General features: G+C 41.7%; 1 protein-coding gene across 4 annotated transcripts in view; it reads right to left on the bottom strand.

Annotated features, from left to right (window-relative positions):
• The window catches only part of TMEM255B (transmembrane protein 255B), a 106,369-nt gene extending 103,971 nt beyond the window's left edge, over positions 1-2,398 (bottom strand). For 2 of the 4 annotated variants that reach the window (XM_043536082.1, XM_043536086.1), the window contains exon 1: positions 2,126-2,398. In XM_043536082.1, coding sequence (XP_043392017.1) covers positions 2,126-2,186 — 61 coding nt within the window. In that variant the 5' untranslated portion in view covers positions 2,187-2,398. The remainder of the gene's footprint in view (positions 1-2,125) is intronic. The other 2 variants (XR_006287482.1, XM_037897356.2) reach the window with 2 other exon arrangements.
• Between the last annotated feature and the right edge of the window lie 16,369 nt (positions 2,399-18,767).

Genomic DNA, 18,767 nt, shown 5'->3' with positions numbered 1-18,767 from the left:
ACCATATGCAACTGCATTTGTTTCCAGGCACAAGCTAGCAGCTTTTATCAGTGCTGACTCTTGTCTCCGTTATGTAGTTGTGTTGTAGAACCCATGAGTATACTGTATAGTCTAGTCCTTAAAAAATGTTGCTGAGTTTTTGAGTAGACCTTAAGAAAAAACTACCTAAATACTGTAAATAGTTTAGCTACAGTAAGTGATCTTGTGCAGTATCACTATGACTTCATTGCTTTGGCAACAATTGTTTCACCTATAAATAATTAAATGACTAGCTAATCAATGGTTAAAATGACAGTTTAACTGAATAAATACTTACATCACATAGAGAATATCCTAAACAAATATTTGCTATTACCATTTATTCCCTGTTTTTTTCAAAACTGCCACATAAAAATATAAAGGTCTAATACATTTTTTTTGACTGCTGTCCTGATGTCTGGGTAAAGGCAAAGTCTCCCTATACCATATTGAATGCCATACACAAGAACTACCACTGATACTCTCTAGATTATCTTGACTTTAAGGAACTTTGGGGGAATAATCAAATATTTAACTTCTCTTTTACATTTCATTTATATTTTCCAGGACACACACTGTACATTTAGGAACAGAAAACAACCCTTTTCAGAGACAGACTAGTTTAGCAATGAGGCACTCAATTACAATTGTAATGTAAAAATGTAAAAAAGTAAAGCCAATTGTCATGCGGATATTACAACAGCACCAGTCAAAAGTTTGAGTGGAATTGCTTCTACTACTGAATACAGTATAGTCCCATCACAGCCATAAACCATCTGTAAGTGGAAAAGAGCCAAAACTAACTCTACCCTGATCTGCTGACACTCCAAACTGCTCAGGCATAGCAACTGTTAATTTTCAGCAAAGAGAGAAAAGGACATTTTTCCACATTAGCTATATGCATGCATACATACACGCACAAAGTTTATTTCTATGTTACATTATCCTCACAGCAATTCCATGAAAATAATGCAACAGCAAAATGGAAAATGTTTTTAAATGTCCTAATGTGATAAATGAGAGTGACAAGAAAGAGCAGAATGATAACATTGACAATGGGATTATTACAACCCACCAATACCCGTAGTACTGTACTGTACCATATACAATAGGTTCCTTTTTTAACCTTAAGAGTATTAACTAAAATAGTAAATGACAAACTCTATATGTCAAACTGAATTACCTATCTCTGCATTCTTTCCATATTGCTCTTTTAGTGGTTAGGCACTCTGTGGTATGTTTTTAGATTGCTATTTAAGAAGGTGATCAACTGGGATTCATCTGAGCAGAAAATGATATCCTTCATTGCAAGTGCAAGCATTTATAAACGAATAGGCAAATCAGTAGTAGTGCATCCCATAGAGATTACCAGACAATAGATCTTTCCCTGTGAAAAATTAAGATTTGCAATATTGGGTGGGGGTCAGAGGGGAAATAGTACTTTCATGCTATCCTCACAATGTTGCAATCAGAAATCTCAAATCCAGAACTTAGTAATACTCATCAAGTTTATTGCTTTCAGTGTACCAGCTACATAGGTGAGTCCTAGCATCTCTGTCCATGGCTGGTTAAACAAACAACGAACAGCCATAAGAGTAACTATAGCTACCTAGATTACATTTAAAAACGGTTTTCGAGCCAAATTTAAAAAAGAAGAAAGCCTGGTTATGTGTCTCAACTCTCTGAGCTGCGTGAGACTCCTTGCACAGCTACAGGGTTTGGGGGAGAGGGAGCTGGGGGGGTGGGGGGGGAGCCTTCCCAGTGAATTTCCCCCCAGTAGATGTATGGGCACTGCAGTCCTCTCAGGGCAGGGAAGTTATGGCTTGACTGCACGTTGGAGACAGCAGGGAACCTGCTTAAGCGGCAGTGGGTCAGGCGAAGGCGCGGCGCGGTCACAGCTGAGACGCCCCCCAGCAAATCCGCGTGCGCTGCCAGGGGCTTTCCGGCCACGGGCCGCCACCTCCGGGCCAACCGAGCAGCCCCCGGAACTTCAGCGCCCCGCTGGGCTCCTGGCGCCCGGAGCTGCCCGCCCTCTGCCCCGCAGGTACCTCTGGGCACGGGCCGGGGGCGCCCGCTGCTGCTGTCGGTGCGCAGCGCCGGGACCTACCTGTGGGATCCAACACGGCTAACGGAGCCGGCACCGGGGGAGCGGGAGGAGGCGGCTGCATCCTGTTTGCTCCCTGCTGCTCTCCAACCCCTGGCCCCTGCCCCGCGGCACCGAGCCAGCCGCCGGCGAACCCCCCAGCGCGGACTGGCAGGCGGCGCGGAGGAGCAGCCGGAGGGAGGCCGCCGCCGGAGCAGAGGGAGGAGCGAGGGAGGGAGCCGCACTGACCTCGGGCTCCTCAGTGCGGGGGGGATAACACCACGCACCGCCCCACCCCGCCGCTCGCTCGGCCTCTTCCCTCCCCCCGCCGCCCCGCCTTCCTGTACCCTCCAGGGACCCCCTCCGCGCCCTGCTCGGCTCCTCCTTTGCCCCCTGCAGGGATGGGGCTGCAGCTCCCTGGGCTGGGGGCTGCTGAGAGAAATGGGCGTGAACGTCCCCTGGGGTGTTACCCTATTTTTGCTGCCCGGCGCTAAGGGGATTCTCCCCGCCGTCGCAAAACAGTGCTAAAGGGTCATGGGGGTGTTACAAAGTCAAGCAGTCCTAAGTCAGGAAATGCTGATATTATGGTTCCCTGGGGAACCTTCATTCACCATCCCCCATAATTCACCTACGTATTATATGATCCTCTTCAATTACATGCTCACTCATCCAACTCAGTAAGTTCAAAAGTATCCACTATTTGGGGGTGCTGAATTTGAGACACCTGGGACCTGACTTTTCGGCATATATAGCATTCCCTACGTTTAAAGCACAGCTCCTAGTGACTTCAGTGCATGTGGGAATGCCTGGCGTTTCCGCAGATCAGAAGCCCGGGTCTCAAATCAAGCACCCAGAAAAATGAGGACCACAACCATTAATGGCCACCTGTGAAATGTTTGGTTTAAGTGTCTTTCCTGGCTCCTATAGGAACTATGTGGCCGCATACAATGGCTTTTCCCCTGAGATTGTCCTTCAACCCCATACCTCATTCACAACCCCCCTGCCGACCTCTGCAGCAAATGAGGCAGGGGTCCTACAGATAGCAGCTTCATTCACTACGCAGCCCTGATTCATCCCCAGAGCTGATCCATCCTGCACCCTGAATGTGGCAGGGGTCCTGTGGAATACACAGCATGAGATCATGTAATTAAAGACTGTATTCTAATGAATAAGCACAAGGGTGGTGAATTAAGGTTGCACACACTTTAAGGTACTTTCCACTTTATGCATCCGATGAAGTGAGCTGTAGCTCACGAAAGCTCATGCTCAAATAAATTGGTTAGTCTCTAAGGTGCCACAAGTACTCCTTTTCTTTTTGCAGATACAGACTAACACGGCTGCTACTCTGAAACACACAGAAAAGTTGCATAAACTAGAGCTAATACATCTCTCCTGTAGGACCCATTTTTTAAAATCAATTGCAAAGAAAACATATCAACCAAAAACAATAAAAATAAACAGAATCCACTAATAAAACACACAATTAGAAATATATACAATGGATGTCAAGGTAAACAACCTGAATGCCCTTGGCAAATGAAAGTGTTATTCTGTCTTTTATTAGACATCTGTCAAGAACTATGGTCTCTGGACCTCTATGGCTTTCTGATCACATTTGCTTCATGTTCCCAAAACAGATCCTTCTGCCTTGCCCTTGTCAGCTGCTGAAGTGGATCTGCCAACTGGAGCCTATATTTACGCTCTTGGTGTTTTCTACTTACTGGGTATACAAGTGTTACATCTGGCAGTAACATTAGGTACATCCTCAATAAACAGTTAGTGTCCTCCTTGGCTTTGTTTACATGTCTTCTGTTCCTTCTGTAAGACTTACCCTGAGGGTAATGGTTATGACATATGACCTTGATACAGTATGATATAGTGACAGAATACCAACCACACTTTGCTTGAACTAATATGCTCTTCCACTTGCAATAACTTTTTGAAATTTTTATTGTAGTATTTCTTCTGTTCCAGTTTCCTGGAATATAACTTTTTTGCAGCTGTTCAGTGTTAATTTTCCTTGGCTCAGGAAGCTGGTTAGATGACAGGAGACAAAGCTTTTTGTGGGCCAGCCCAAGATTATGCAATGAACTCCCAAGGGACCTAAGTATCATCCCAAACCTCACGACCTTCTGATCTAAATGCAGGGCTCTAACCTACTCTAACAAACATATAGCAACATATCTATCTATACATTGTATACACACACACACTGTATGCCAAGTAAATATATTATAAAAAAAAAAATCCAAAGCAAAACACTCCACTGCATACACTTCTCCCCGGAGGGAGGGGGGGCATGAGAGAACAAACACATGACTTCCATGGAAGTTAGGAGCCTAAATACTTCTGTGGATCTGGGCCTTAGACACTATGACGATGAGCCTGGTATAAGAACGTATATATAATAGAAATGTTGGCACTAAGGATTTTGTCCTTTTGCTCGTAAGTCTCTAAATTGGTGATCACCAGAAATCACTGAGAAATATATTGTCATATTATAGGAGTGCTAAATATGAATCCTTTGACTGCACCATGTTTGTTTTTTTAATCAAGTTCTTTTCTACTTACTGAGTTAGCAGAAAAATCACTGTAAGTTGTGCATAGCAAAGGCCTGAAATGGTGTTTTTGAACTGATAGTGTAAGGTTGTGTCATTTTGTGCTCTTTATTTCAGCTACATGTGTCAGTCCTAAAGGCAATAAAATCTACAAGCTATTCCAGTGGGAGCAAGAAAAAAGCTGAAATTGCTAGTAATTCAAAAAAGTCAAGAATATTTAGATCCATGGCAAAAGTACATTTTCTTTACATGAAACTAGCTGTCAGGTGAGATTACTGACCATTATGTTACCAACCGCTGTAATAAATCAAATTATTTGCAGTTAACTAATGTGCTATATTAGAGAGTGAATTATTTACGGTATAATCAATAACCACATCAAAGCTAGGCTATTGTGAGAAATGAACTTGACTTTTCAAAAGACAGTGGGCAGTTGCTGGGCTAGTGAAAACTATGCTTCCCAAATTAAAAGTGTTTGCAAATAGTAAAAAAAACCTGAAGTTCATTGCATAAAAAAATACATGCTAAGAAATAAAGACAGAATGCAAGAAGGTTAACAACAGGCAGAGGCCAGATTTGTTTGCAATATATGCGGAGGCAATCATGACACAGTACAAATATGTCAAACACAAAGGGTATAGAGTAGCAGCCGTGTTAGTCTGTATCCACAAAAAGAAAAGGAGTACTTGTGGCACCTTAGAGACTAACAAATTTATTTGAACATAAGTGACTAGGATGGTGTTTTCTGGAAGATCACCGATGGATTGTAGTTTCCTCAGGAAGTCAGTGGTGTCTCGAAGATAGCTTGGAGTGCTGGTAGCGTAGGGCCTGAGGTGGGAGTCTACATAGCCAGACAATCCTGCTGTCAGGGTGCCAGTGCCTGAGATGATGGGGCGTCCAGGATTTCCAGGTTTATGGATCTTGGGTAGCAGATAGAATGCCCCAGGTTGGGGTTCCAGGGGCGTGTCTGTGCGAATTTGTTCTTGTGCTTTTTCAGGGAGTTTCTTGAGCAGATGGTGTAGTTTCTTTTGCTGAAGTGAAGAAACAGATTGACAGAGCCAGAAGAGTACCCAGAAGTTACCTACTACAGGACAGGCCCAACAAAGAAAATAACAGAGCACCACCAGCCATCACCTTCAGCCCCCAACTAAAACCTCTCCAACGCATCATCAAGGATCTACAACCTATGCTGAAGGACGACCCATCACTCTCACAGATCTTGGGAGACAGGCCAGCCCTTGCTCACAGACAGCCCCCCATCCTGAAGCAAATACTCACCAGCAACCACACACCACACAACAAAAACGCTAACCCAGGAACCTATCCTTGAACAAAGCCCATTGCCAACTGTGTCCACATATCTATTCAGGGGACACCATCATAGGGCCTAATCACATCAGCCACACTATCAGAGGCTCATTCACCTGCACATCTACCAATGTGATATATGCCATCATGTGCCAACAATGCCCCTCGGCCATGTACATTGGGCAAACTGGACAGTCTCTATGTAAAAGAATAAATGGACACAAATCAGACATCAAGAATTATAACATTCAAACACCAGTCGGAGAACACTTGAATCTCTCTGGTCACTCGATTACAGACCTAAAAGTGGCAATTCTTCAACAAAAAAACTTCAAAGACAGACTCCAAAGAGAGACTGCTGAATTGGAATTAATTTGCAAACTGCACACCATTACATTAGGCTTGAATAAAGACTGGGAGTGGATGTGTCATTACACAAAGTAAAACTATTTCCCCATGTTTATTTTCGCCCCCTACTGTTCCTCACACGTTCTTGTCAACTGCTGGAAATGGCCCACCTTGATTATCACTACAAAAGGTTTTTTTTCTCTCCTGCTGGTAATAGCTCACCTTACCTGATCACTTTTGTTACAGTGTGTATGGTAACACCCATTGATTCATGTTCTCTGTGTATATAAAATCTCCCCACGTATTTTCCACTGCATGCATCCGATGAAGTGAGCTGTAGCTCATGAAAGCTTATGCTCAAATAAATTTGTTAGTCTCTAAGGTGCCACAAGTACTCCTTTTCTTTTTACAAAGGGTATAATGTCCTTGTCATAAATATAAAGGGAAGGGTAAACCCCTTTGAAATCCCTCCTGGCCAGGGGAAAGCTCCTCTCACCTGTAAAGGGTTAAGAAGCTAAAGGTAACCTCGCTGGCACCTGACCAAAATGACCAATGAGGAGACAAGATACTTTCAAAAGCTGGGAGGAGGGAGAGAAACAAAGGGTCTGTGTGTCTATCTATATTCTGTCTTTGCCGGGGATAGACCAGGAATGGAGTCTTAGAACTTTTAGTAAGTAATCTAGCTAGGTACGTGTTAGATTATGATTTCTTTAAATGGCTGAGAAAAGAACTGTGCTGAATAGAATAACTATTTCTGTCTGTGTATCTTTTTTGTAACTTAAGGTTTTGCCTAGAGGGGTTCTCTATGTTTTGAATCTAATTACCCTGTAAGGTATCTATCATCCTGATTTTACAGGGGGGATTTCTTTATCTCTATTTATTTCTATTTTTATTAAAAGTCTTCTTGTAAGAAAACTGAATGCTTTTTTCATTGTTCTCAGATCCAAGGGTTTGGGTCTGTGGTCACCTATGCAAATTGGTGAGGCTTTTTATCCAACATTTACCAGGAAAGGGGGGGCGCAAGTGTTGGGAGGATTGTTCATTGTTCTTAAGATCTAAGGGTCTGGGTCTGTAGTCACCTAGGCAAATTGGTGAGGCTTTTTACCAAACCTTGTCCAGGAAGTGGGGTGCAAGGTTTTGGGAAGTATTTTGGGGGGAAAGACGTGTCCAAACAACTCTTCCCCAGTAACCAGTATTAGTTTGGTGGTGGTAGCGGCCAATCCAAGGACAAAGGGTGGAATATTTTGTACCTTGGGGAAGTTTTGACCTAAGCTGGTAAAGATAAGCTTAGGAGGTTTTTCATGCAGGTCCCCACATCTGTACCCTAGAGTTCAGAGTGGGGGAGGAACCTTGACAGTCCTTAATAAAAGCAACCGAATATTTATTAAAAGTGAAATACATGAACAACAAAGAGCTTCTTAGGGTGGGTACACTTAGATTCAAGAGTACCTAAAAATAGTAAAAGCAAAATTTGACAAGCAAACTTGCCCACCGCAAGGAACCTTAAATCCTTTAAGAAAATAGTGAATTATGTTATCTGCTTAGGCTAGGGTTTCGAAAGCACCTGAGAGGTAAACATCTAACTCCTACTGATTTTCTTTGGGAGCGCTGTGCCTAACTCCCTTAGGTGCTTTTGAAATTCCCTCCATAAAAACACTGTTAAGGTTGAAGAAAATTAATAATCACGTAAATTAGATATGGAAAATACCTGTTAGTCCCTGTAATCTCCCTGCTAATGCAAGATTTCTCCCTACAGTATATTCTCAAAAGCGTTGTTCAGTTTAGTTTTAAAGTCTCAAGGGAAGATGTTTCCACCGCTTCCCCTGGGAGGCTGTTTCACCGTCTAATTGAAATGAGGAATGTTAAGAACTGCGTTGCATCTCAAAAACACCCAGGAGGGTTGTTGTAATCTGCTCTGAAATTTGTCAAACTGTTCTCATAATTGTTTTAGTGATGTACACTTATACAATACATAGCGTCTTCCAGACTCTTTGGACAGTAAAATGTAAGATTAGTATAATCATAGAATCAGACTTTAAGGTCAGAAGGGACCATTATAATCGTCTAGTCCAGTGTTTCCCAAACTTGGGAAGCCGCTTGTTCAGGGAAAGCGACTTCCCAAGTTTGTTTGTTTACCTGCTGCGTCCGCAGGTTCGGCCGATCGCAGCTCCCACTGGCCGCGTTCGCTGTGCCCGGCCAATGGGGGCTGTGGGAAGTGGTGCAGGCCGAGGGATGTGCTGGCCGCCCTTCCTGCAGCCCCCATTGGCCCGGCACAGCGAACCACGGCTAGTGGGAGCCGCGATCGGCCGAACCTGCGAACGCGGCAGGTAAACAAACCGGCCCAGCCCGCCAGGGGCTTTCCCTGAACAAGCGGCGTCCCAAGTTTGGGAAACACTGGTCTAGTCGGACCTCCTGCACAACACAGGCCACGGAATCTCACCCACCAACTCCTGTAACAAACCCCTAACTTATGTCTGAGCTATTGAAGTCCTCAAATCGTGGTTTAAAGACTTCAAGGTGCAGAGAATCATCCAACAAGTGACCCGTGCCCCACGCTGCAGAGGAAGGTAAAAAACCCCCAGAACCTCTGGCAATCTGCTCTGGGGGGGAAATTCCTCCCTGACCCCAAATATGGCAATCAGCTAAACCCTGAGCATGTGGGCAAGACTCACCAGCCAGACACCCAGGAAAGAATTCTCTGTAGTAACTCAGATCCCATCCCATCTAACATCCCATCACAGGCCATTGGGCATATCTACCGCTAGTAGTCGAAGATCAATTAATTGCCAAAATTAGGCTATCCCATCATATCATCTCCTCCATAAACTTACCAAGCTTTGTCTTGAAGCCAGATATGTCTTTTGCCCCCACTGCTCCCCTTGGAAGGCTGTTCCACAACTTCACTCCTCTGATGGTTAGAAACCTTGGCCTAATTTCAAGTCTAAACTTCCTGATGGCCAGTTTATATCCATTTGTTCTTGTGTCCACATTGGTACTGAGCTTAAATAATTCTTCTCCCTCCATGGTATTTATCCCTCTGATATATTTATAGACAGCAATCATATCTCCTCTCAGCCTTCTTTTAGTTAGGCTGAACAAGCCAAACTCATTGAGTCTCCTTTCATAAGACAGGTTTTCCATTCCTCAGATCATCGTAGTAGCCCTTCTCTGTACCTGTTCCAGTTTGAATTCATCTTTCTTAAACATGGGAGACCAGAACTGCACACAGTATTCCAGGTGAGGTCTCACCAGTGCCTTGTATAATGGTACTAACACCTCCTTATCTCTACTGGAAATACCTCGCCTGATGCATCCCAAGACCGCATTAGCTTTTTTCACAGCCATATCACATTGGTGGCTCATAGTCATCCTGTGATCAACCAATATTCCGAGGTCCTTCTCCTCCTCTGTTACTTCCAATACTCTCATATCCACTGTAGTTTCTCCCATATTAAAATTACTTGATAAGGATAACAATGAAAGTTTGAAAATAATAAGGTACTGGATAAGTGAGGAAGACCAGGGCAAGAAGCCAGGGTGGGGTGAGGGAAGCCGGGATTCAAGAGCAAGTGGGTTTTGTGGGGATCAGACTAAGATTCTGATTACAAAAGCAGACCTGTTAGTTGCAGAGACATATTCAGAATAACATAGACAATGGATCTCTTCCTTCCTCTCTTCCACTAGAGCTACTGCTCACTCCAGCTGCATACTACAACTGACAAGAACTACCCCCACTTCTTGTGGGAAATAAACATCGGTTTTAAAAATTAATTATTAAATAAAAATGGAAAGCTATTCTGAAATTATGTTGGCAATACTTTTCTTTGTATGATTCAAATAAGGGTGAACCATAAAGATAACTTGAATAAAAACCCACTTAAAGAGAGTGCTAAGGAGGCAAAGTGTCTATAAAGCTGACTTAGTGAGAGAGGTTAGGATTCCCCTGGTTTGGGGGAATTCTGGGCTGGCATAAAGCCCATGCAGGAATGTGCCAGAGGTGGCTAGGGAAATGTGCAGAGGACCAGAGGCAGGTCCAGAATGTGATACTCTCTGGCAATCCCTGGCCAGCAGAATTGCCCGTAAGGGACTGGCTAGCTACTGTAAATTAGAGCAGCTATTGTTCTAACCTGGCTGATTGTTTCAGCTTCCATTCCAGACCAGGATCCAAGTCACCATTAGGTCTCTCCCCTCCCCACCTCACCCCCATCTCAGCTGCATCACACAAGAGCACAACACAGTTGAGGATTATGGTCTTTAATTTTTAAGTTAAGAGTGACACCACATCCTCAACTAATACCCAGGTGGGAAAAAAGATAATCAATTATATGTTAAAATATCAGCTTTATCTTTGAAGTTCCTAGTTTTTGTTCATTATAGCAGCACAAACAAAGGGTTCCAGACTGGCCTCCTTCTACCATTTGACTTGAAAAATACCAGTTTTAATGGATCATAAAGGTAACAGAGGCTACTTGGAGAGATAAAGGCGAGTGGGAGGAGTTGAGAGGGAAAAGGTAACCACTTTAAACTGTGCCCTCTTCCCATAGTGCCAAGACATCCTTTCAACAGCTGTTTGGGGGTCTTCCAGTCACACTGTATTATAAAAAATTAAATAGTGAATAATAGAAAGTGAGTTAAAAATGGCTGTTGGACCACAGACTGCTGCTGAAAGTTTACCCTGGGCACCTGGGTACAGGCAGAGCGAGATGGAGGAAAATAGTCCAAGAACTTTTACAGAAAGAAAAAATGTCGGAAGAAGAAAAATAGTCAGCCTAGTAAGGAAAAGGCATTTACAATTTTTTTCAATTACTAGAAACTAATTTTCATAGTGGAAGAATAAATTGCACATACCCCATTCCTTCCCTGTTCCACACAAACCCCAGTTGTTTCAATGAAATGGAGAAGGAAGGAGACATTCTAATAGCAATAATGGAGGTAGGCTAATGATGATGCTAGTCCACCGCGAGTATTCCTGCGTCCCTGTTCCTCCACTCACTCCCTGTCTTCTGCTGTTGCCAGTTAAAGACTTTGGTCCTGATCTTCAAAGTCATCAGTGAGTGGTGTCTCTCTGTCCATGACCCAGTTAGACAGCTATGTTCCTCTGGGACAATGAACCTTTCAAAGCCCAAGACAGAGCACATGAGAGCCAGAGACAAATCTCTCCTGGTCATAAAGATCCAACTGTAAAATGAACTTCCATAGGAGATTAGCATGATCCAAAGACTGACTATTGTTAAGGCATACTAGGGCCCTCGTCTATGATAAAGTTTTCCCACTATAACTGAATTATAATTTTTAAAAGATTAGCTACTAAATAGAGCCTTCCATAGACAGGGGAAAGAGAAGAGCAGAAGAGTCTGTGAAGCCCATTTTGTTGTGCAGATCTCATTTACATGGTGCTAGGAACCACAGGAAGCTCTGAGATGTATAGGCTCATGCATTTCTCAGGTGTTTCCAGGCTCACCACACAATGAGGCATATATTAATATGTGTGTCCTGCATTGTGGCTTGTTGCTTTGGCAGGTCACTCACAATATTCAGTGATGCTGGAACTTGCTGCCTCCTATTCCTGCCCAGCTCTGAGATGTTAGGGCAACAGAATCCAGGCAGGGGGACCAGACATCAAGTGTGAAAAAATCAAGACAGGGGGTAGGGGGTAATAGGCGCCTATATAAGACAAAGCCCCAAATATCAGGATGATCCCTATAAAAATCAGGACAGCTGGTCACCCTAAATTCCGGTCTCCCACTCAGTGCAGTGGAGATATGTTTTCTCTACAAACTTTCCAGCCCCTACCCCAAGATTCCCCGAACACTATCATCCTGACCATCGCCATAATCCTGTCTCAGGAATACTTCAGCTCAGGCAGCAAAACTTCCTCCTCTGTGTCACTGGAACCCTCCAGGCTTGCCTAGCGCCTAAGGCTCTGGATTCAGTTCCGTGCTCAAAGGGCATTTGTGGAGATGAAGATGGTGTTGACAGAATAACCTGCAGACCCCAATAAAGTGAAGTACAACAGAAGGCTAAATTGAAAATTTGCCTTGTCCTCTGTTTTCCTTTCTGCAATTAAGTAGAATTGCCCATTAGAACAGGAGAAAGGCCCGCCTATAATGTAAAAATTAAAGAGGAAATAAAGGGAGACAGGCTAGAGAGGTAATACTAAAGGTTACTAAATGACTAGAGAACATACTTTTGCTCAAAAATAGCCTCACATATTTTTAAAGTGCAGTAATTGAAAGTAGCCAACATTAAACCAGCTTCATTATTCCTCTGCAAACAAGCTGAAGCGTTTAACACAGTGAAACCAGAAATGATTTAGCGTCTATGCACTGATGAAGGCAGATAGATAAGAGAACCAGACAGATAATGGGAAACCAGGCTCATTCTACATCATGTGTTTTTCCAATGCTACTGAGAGAAAGTATTGTTGGAATAAGAGTGAAGAAAAACAGAGAGAGAGAAATTGCGTGAATTTAGTTGCTTTGGTTGTGCTCATTAAAATGCTGATGGAGGTAAATGTGAAAATATTGATGCACAAAAGCCATTCCAGCCTTTTGGTTAAATATATCATTATGATTTTTTTAAAAGACGAAACCTATTAATTTCCCTAAGAGACAACAGTGGCTTTTTTTCAGCCATTCTATTCGATCTGATAATTATATACTTTCATCACCTTTTCTGTGTTGCAAAAATCCTGTTACAGTTTGCTACATATGCCAGGGGTTCTCAAACTTTTGTACTGGTGACCCCTTTCACACAGAAAGCCCCTAAATGCAACCCCCTTTATAAATTAAAAACACATTTTTATATATTTAACACCATTATAAATGCTGGAGGTGAAGAGAGGTTTGGGGTGGAGGCCGACAACTTGTGACCCCCCACGTAATAACCTTGCGACCCCCTGAGGGGTCACGACCCCCAGTCTGAGAACCCCTGAGATATGCATAATAAACACTTTTTAAACTCAGTTTTTGTAAACTTAATTTTCTTGTAAAATAGTAAAAATAGTAAAGCTATTACAGACAGTTTTCATGTTTTCTGGAGAGTAGCTTTGCAGATATAATTAAAAACCCATAATCAACCATTTTCTCTTTTTTAAATCCTTGTATATTGAATCAATTCCATTTTTTAAATTATTTTTAATTAGCTTTGCAGTCAGACCTCAAATACTATGCACTAGTCTGGAGTGGGCTGAGGTTTCTTCCTGAGCTGATACATTCTCAGAAAAAAAATAGGTGTTCAAATGGGCAGGGAAAGGGACAGAAAGATAGTCTTGGGTTTAAAGCCACGGACTGAGGTTCAGGAAATGTGGCACAGATCTTGTGTGTGACCTTGGGCAAAGAAATATATTCTTCTTTGGATGTATTGCCAGATCTTCAGTTAAAGCTCCTGGGAGTTACAAGTTCACATTAATGGAAGAACAGACCCCCAATGAAAGTATATTCTTTTTCAGATCCATGACATCCAGACCCTCAACTAGCTTCTGTTCTATAAATATTAAAACTTTGCACAATTTTTACAATATAGTTAAAATTAAAGGTACTTATCTGGTCCCTGTGACTCAGCTCTCGTATTCAGCAGCTATCTATGTCAGTATGACATTACCAGGATGTGCTGAGTGATAACTCAGACTGGGAACCAGCAGTTCACAATGTGTCTGGATTTCATGGACCTAGAAAGAAAGTTAAATTTAGAGCTGGTCAAGCTGCACACAGCGAACAGTTAATTTGATAAGTATAACCCTCTTTTTGTTCACAATTTACTTGAGAATGAGTTGTAATTTTTTATAAATGTGTCCACTCACATGATTTGTGCAAATAAATCTTAAGCTATCGATTAGTTGCTAAATGGTCACTATGGGCCTGATCCAAAGTCCATTGAAGTCAATGAGCGCATTTGCACTGATTTCAATGAGCTTTTAAATCCAGTCCTATCTAAGCTATGAGTTTTATATTGCTGCCCATCACCATAGTATCTAAGTGGCTTCCAAGTGCAACCAACAGCAATGACAAAGCCCTAAGTGAACTTCATGGAACCTCTTGACACTTCTTCCTCAGGTCCTATGAACATTTTGCTGTTTGTGCAATGTGATTGATCATCTATGACCATGGTACTTCTGTTGCCTGAATAGAGAACCTGATCTGTATAAACAGGACATTGCATTTTTTGATTCATAAATTATCCACAGACATTTGTATTTGTTCATTGAATCTATTATGCAAAGAACTTTTTTAAATGGATGCTGGCCCAATTTCAGCATAAATACTCGTGAATATTTATTCATGTTACTTATTCCTGGCCCTCTTCCTTCAAATTAACATTCCTGTGAGTATAACCTTGCTCACCTTAATATTTGTAATTACGGCACAAATACCAGTAAAGTGTGAGACATCAGCTTTTATTTACAAGAATATTCTGAGATACAGCAAAAATGTACCTTCCCAGCTCTAAGTAAGTTTTAAGATGATAATGCCCTCAAGGTTTCTCTTATTTTGATATTTGGGGCATTCAGCATACAATTCTGAAGTTGCTTGATTTTAAGGTATTTTTCCAGGTCACCATTAAAAAGAGGTGTTTTAAAAACTGTCTGTTTTTACCACACCGTTAAACTGTGGCAATAGTACCACTGCAAATCCTTATTTTAAGGACTTAGAATTCTGACATTAAAATGTACCTAGAGATGGTCAACATGGTCTCCAACTGGTTTTAAAGTATTTTTGCCAATTTGCAAAGAAAAAATTCCTTTAATTTATTATTTTTCTACTGATTTTATTTCAAACAAAAGTACAGTGAAACAACTGAAAACTAAGGCCTTGATCCTGCAAAGACCTATGTATGTGCTTAATTTTACACACTGTGATTAATCCCATGGGTTTCAATGGGATTCCTCACACAGTACTTTGGATCTTAGGGCCCCGATTGTACAATGCAGTGCAATATAGGCAAACTCCTACCCCTATATAGAGACCCACTGATGTTAGTGGGGCTCTGTGTAAGTACATGGGTTTCTTTTGCATACTTCTCACTGCAGGATCTGGAGCCCATAAACTAGTATACACCTTGCATAGGGATAAAATCTATAATGGTGTGCTGTGATATAAAGGTTTAATGGCTTGAGTTGGGATGACCACATTACTCATGAATGGCAAAGACACAAATGATTTATACAGGTCATCCCAAACAAGTGCCGATAAAAGCTTTACATAGTACATGATGGTGTGCTGTATATGGCACGTATTTCATAGACAAACTATTTCTGAAATGTTTTAGAAAGATATTTTAAAATTATATTGGCACTATTTTTCACATCATTCTGCCTTTATAGCCAGGTGTCATGAGTACAATACCACCAGACTCAGAGGAAAATGAAAAGTGTAACTAATAAGTTTCAGAATTCTCTGACAGTTATCTAAAATTGCTTTTCCATACACCATAATATCTCAATTTTAAGGACTGATATCTTGGAAGCATCTATGATAGAAGCAAGTGCCATGAGACACCTTGAAAAGCTAGGAATCTCCTCTTTCCAATTATAAAAAGCTCTCCGTTCTAGCCCTGATGGGTCTTGAGATAAAAGGCCTTAAATCTGTCATAGTTCGAGTACTGACTATTACCCTTTCTACACTGCCAGTGTCATTGGAGGAATTTGCAGTAGAGGGGTTCCATACTTGTGGGGGAAATGAAGGAAATGTTTCAGGTTGGTTGGTTTGGGGCAGCTGTTTGAAAGTTTCAGGAGTTTGAAATATGAGAATAAGAACCAAAGGAGAGGGATTAATGGAGTAGAGTGCAGGTGAGATAGTCAAAAGTTCATGATAAATATAATTATAACGTCTCTGCAATCCATCAAACAGTTATTACAACCTTATATAGGCATAGCTATTTCTATCTGTTTAACTATTTATAAAAACATGCTCATACAACCATTAACACACACAGTTGGATTATGTGTGCCAAACCTGGGAGTCCTCACTCAGGCTTAGAGCTGGTTCAATTGCTCATCACACATACTGTAGATCATCCGATCAGTTTAGCTCCTCTGTCGTTCATAAATCTGTCCTGATTTCTATTAATGTATTTATTTGCAAATACTCTCCGAATAATTCCTGAGAATACATTTCAGACTATGAAATATTAGTAAATTGTTCACCTCAATTATGTGTTCCTCATTGTTTCTTTTTGGCTGTGTGTGTTCGGTCACCTAAATCAGAGTCAAATTCAAAATTTTCTACAAACATTCTGAGTCAGATCAGCGTGTTTTTTATGGACATAAACTCTGAGCACATCAGAACCATTAATTAATGGCTTAATGACCTAAACATATGAATATGGGTGGGGCCCTACCAAATGCACGGTCCATTTTGGTCAATTTCACGGTCGTAGGATTTTAAAAATCATAAATGTCATGATTTCAGCTACTTAAATCTGAAATTTCACAGTGTTGTAATTGTAGGGGTCTGACCCAAAAAGGAGTTGGGGGGGGGGGTGTTGCAAGGTTATTGTAGGGGGGTGTGGTCCTGCTACCCTTACTGCGCTGCTGCTAGCGGCGGCACTGCCTTCAGAGCTGGCAGCTGGAGTGCGGGGGCTGCTGGCCGGGAACCCACTTCTGAAGGCAGAGCTGGGCTCTCAGTCAGCAGCTGCACTCACCAGCTGCCCAGCTCAGAAGGCAACAGCGCAGAAGTAAGGGTGGCACGGTATGGCATTGCCACCCTTCCTTCTGTGCTGCTGCTGGCGAGGCGCTGCCTTCAGAGCTGTAAACCTGGCCAACAGCCACCGCTCTCCAGCCGCCCAGCTCTGAAGGCAGTGCAGAAGTAACCTTGTGACCTCCCTGCAACTCTCTTTTGGGTCAGGACCCCCAATTTGAGAAACTCTGGTCTCCCCCATGAAATCCGTATAGTATAGGGTAAAAGCACACAAAAGACCAGATTTCCCGGGAGGGAGAGGGTGGAGGGAGACCAGATTTCACGGTCCATGATGCATTTTTCATGGCTGTGAATTTGGTAGGGCTCTAAATATGGGTATTCACACAGAGAATAGCCATTTCTCAAACATTCATGCAAACCAAATACATTCACATAAAGGTTTGTGAATAACTTAAGAAGTTACAAATTTGGTTGACCAAACAGTCATTTAAATGGAAGCAATGTTTCTGAATACTGATTTTGCAGTATAGGGCAAGTTCTACTTAGAAGGTAACCTTCACTGAAATCAGTGGGAGTTTTGTTTAGACAGTGACTGCATCAAAACTCCAGGTGAATTCCTGACACTAGTAAAGTCAATGGCAAAACTCACATTGAGTGAAATGGGGCAGAATTTCACTTTCAGTATTTGGCTGTCTGCGGAAATAAGACAAAAAGAAAAAAAATAAATCAAAAGTAGTTCCCTCCCCAATTTAATAATCATCTGTCCGTGTGTTATTCCTTTTATTTGAACTTACACTTACCTTAATAAAAATGTGCTAAGTTTTACTAAATTTTTATTGTTTTCCCCCATAATTAAAAATAGGTTTCGTATCTTATCAAACTGTTCCATTTTGCCTAGAATCTATACCTTCTTTTTTCTTATGAGACCCTGACTGCAAGATTTATTAGAAATTATTTTATGGGGAAGTCATTTTTATCCATATTATAACTCTTTTTAGCACTAATTAAGCTTATTGATCCACTGAAACATTGCCTTTGAGACTCCCTCTGTTCTTGAACTAACACACAGGTTGCAAACATATGGTTCCAAAAGTTACTCTTTTGTCACTGAGGAACATTTGTCTCTTAAATCATGTTTGTTTTTTATGAGATTAGATATTGCATTCCTTTGTGCATCCCACATTCCCAATGAACCTAATGAGAGTTTGGAAGTAGAATCATACCCACAGGCCTCTCTATCTTGTCAATACACTTATGATAAAATAAAGATTCTGGGGGGCCAGATCTTCAGCTGATGTAAATCTGCACTGCTCCATTGAATTAAATGGAGCTATGCCAATTTGAACCAGCTGACGATCTATCCCTTCAATATCTAAAAGCTTCATATATATGTCAGAATTTGGCGCAATCTAAGTTTGCTAAGTCAAATGAGCTATTTTTGATGTCTTGCCTGTTCACAATCTTAGGACAATGGATATTCACACTGATCGGAAAAATCAAGTAAAATACCTGAGGATCAAATGTAAGACAGGGTTTCCAGAACATGAGCAAAGATAAATGACTAGGAGTATTGACAGAAATATCCAACAACCTACAGTATGAAGATCAGAATAACAGTCTCAACATATGGGGAAGAATTATTAGAAGGTTTAAGAGCCTGATTTTGAAAAAAGACCTCTGTTTCACCAGGCATAATTCCACACCCGCAGACAATTGCAAATTAATTGTTGGTGCAGTTGTTGACACTTAAACAAATCATTACTGTACCTGATTGGTGTGTGCATCTGATAGCTACATATCTAAGTGCAAGCATTT

This window comes from Chelonia mydas, chromosome 1, assembly GCF_015237465.2.
Source record: "Chelonia mydas isolate rCheMyd1 chromosome 1, rCheMyd1.pri.v2, whole genome shotgun sequence".
Lineage (NCBI taxonomy): Eukaryota > Metazoa > Chordata > Testudines > Cheloniidae > Chelonia > Chelonia mydas.
The sequence above is the reverse complement of the archived record's forward strand: the minus strand, read 5'-3'. Positions and strand labels throughout refer to the sequence as shown.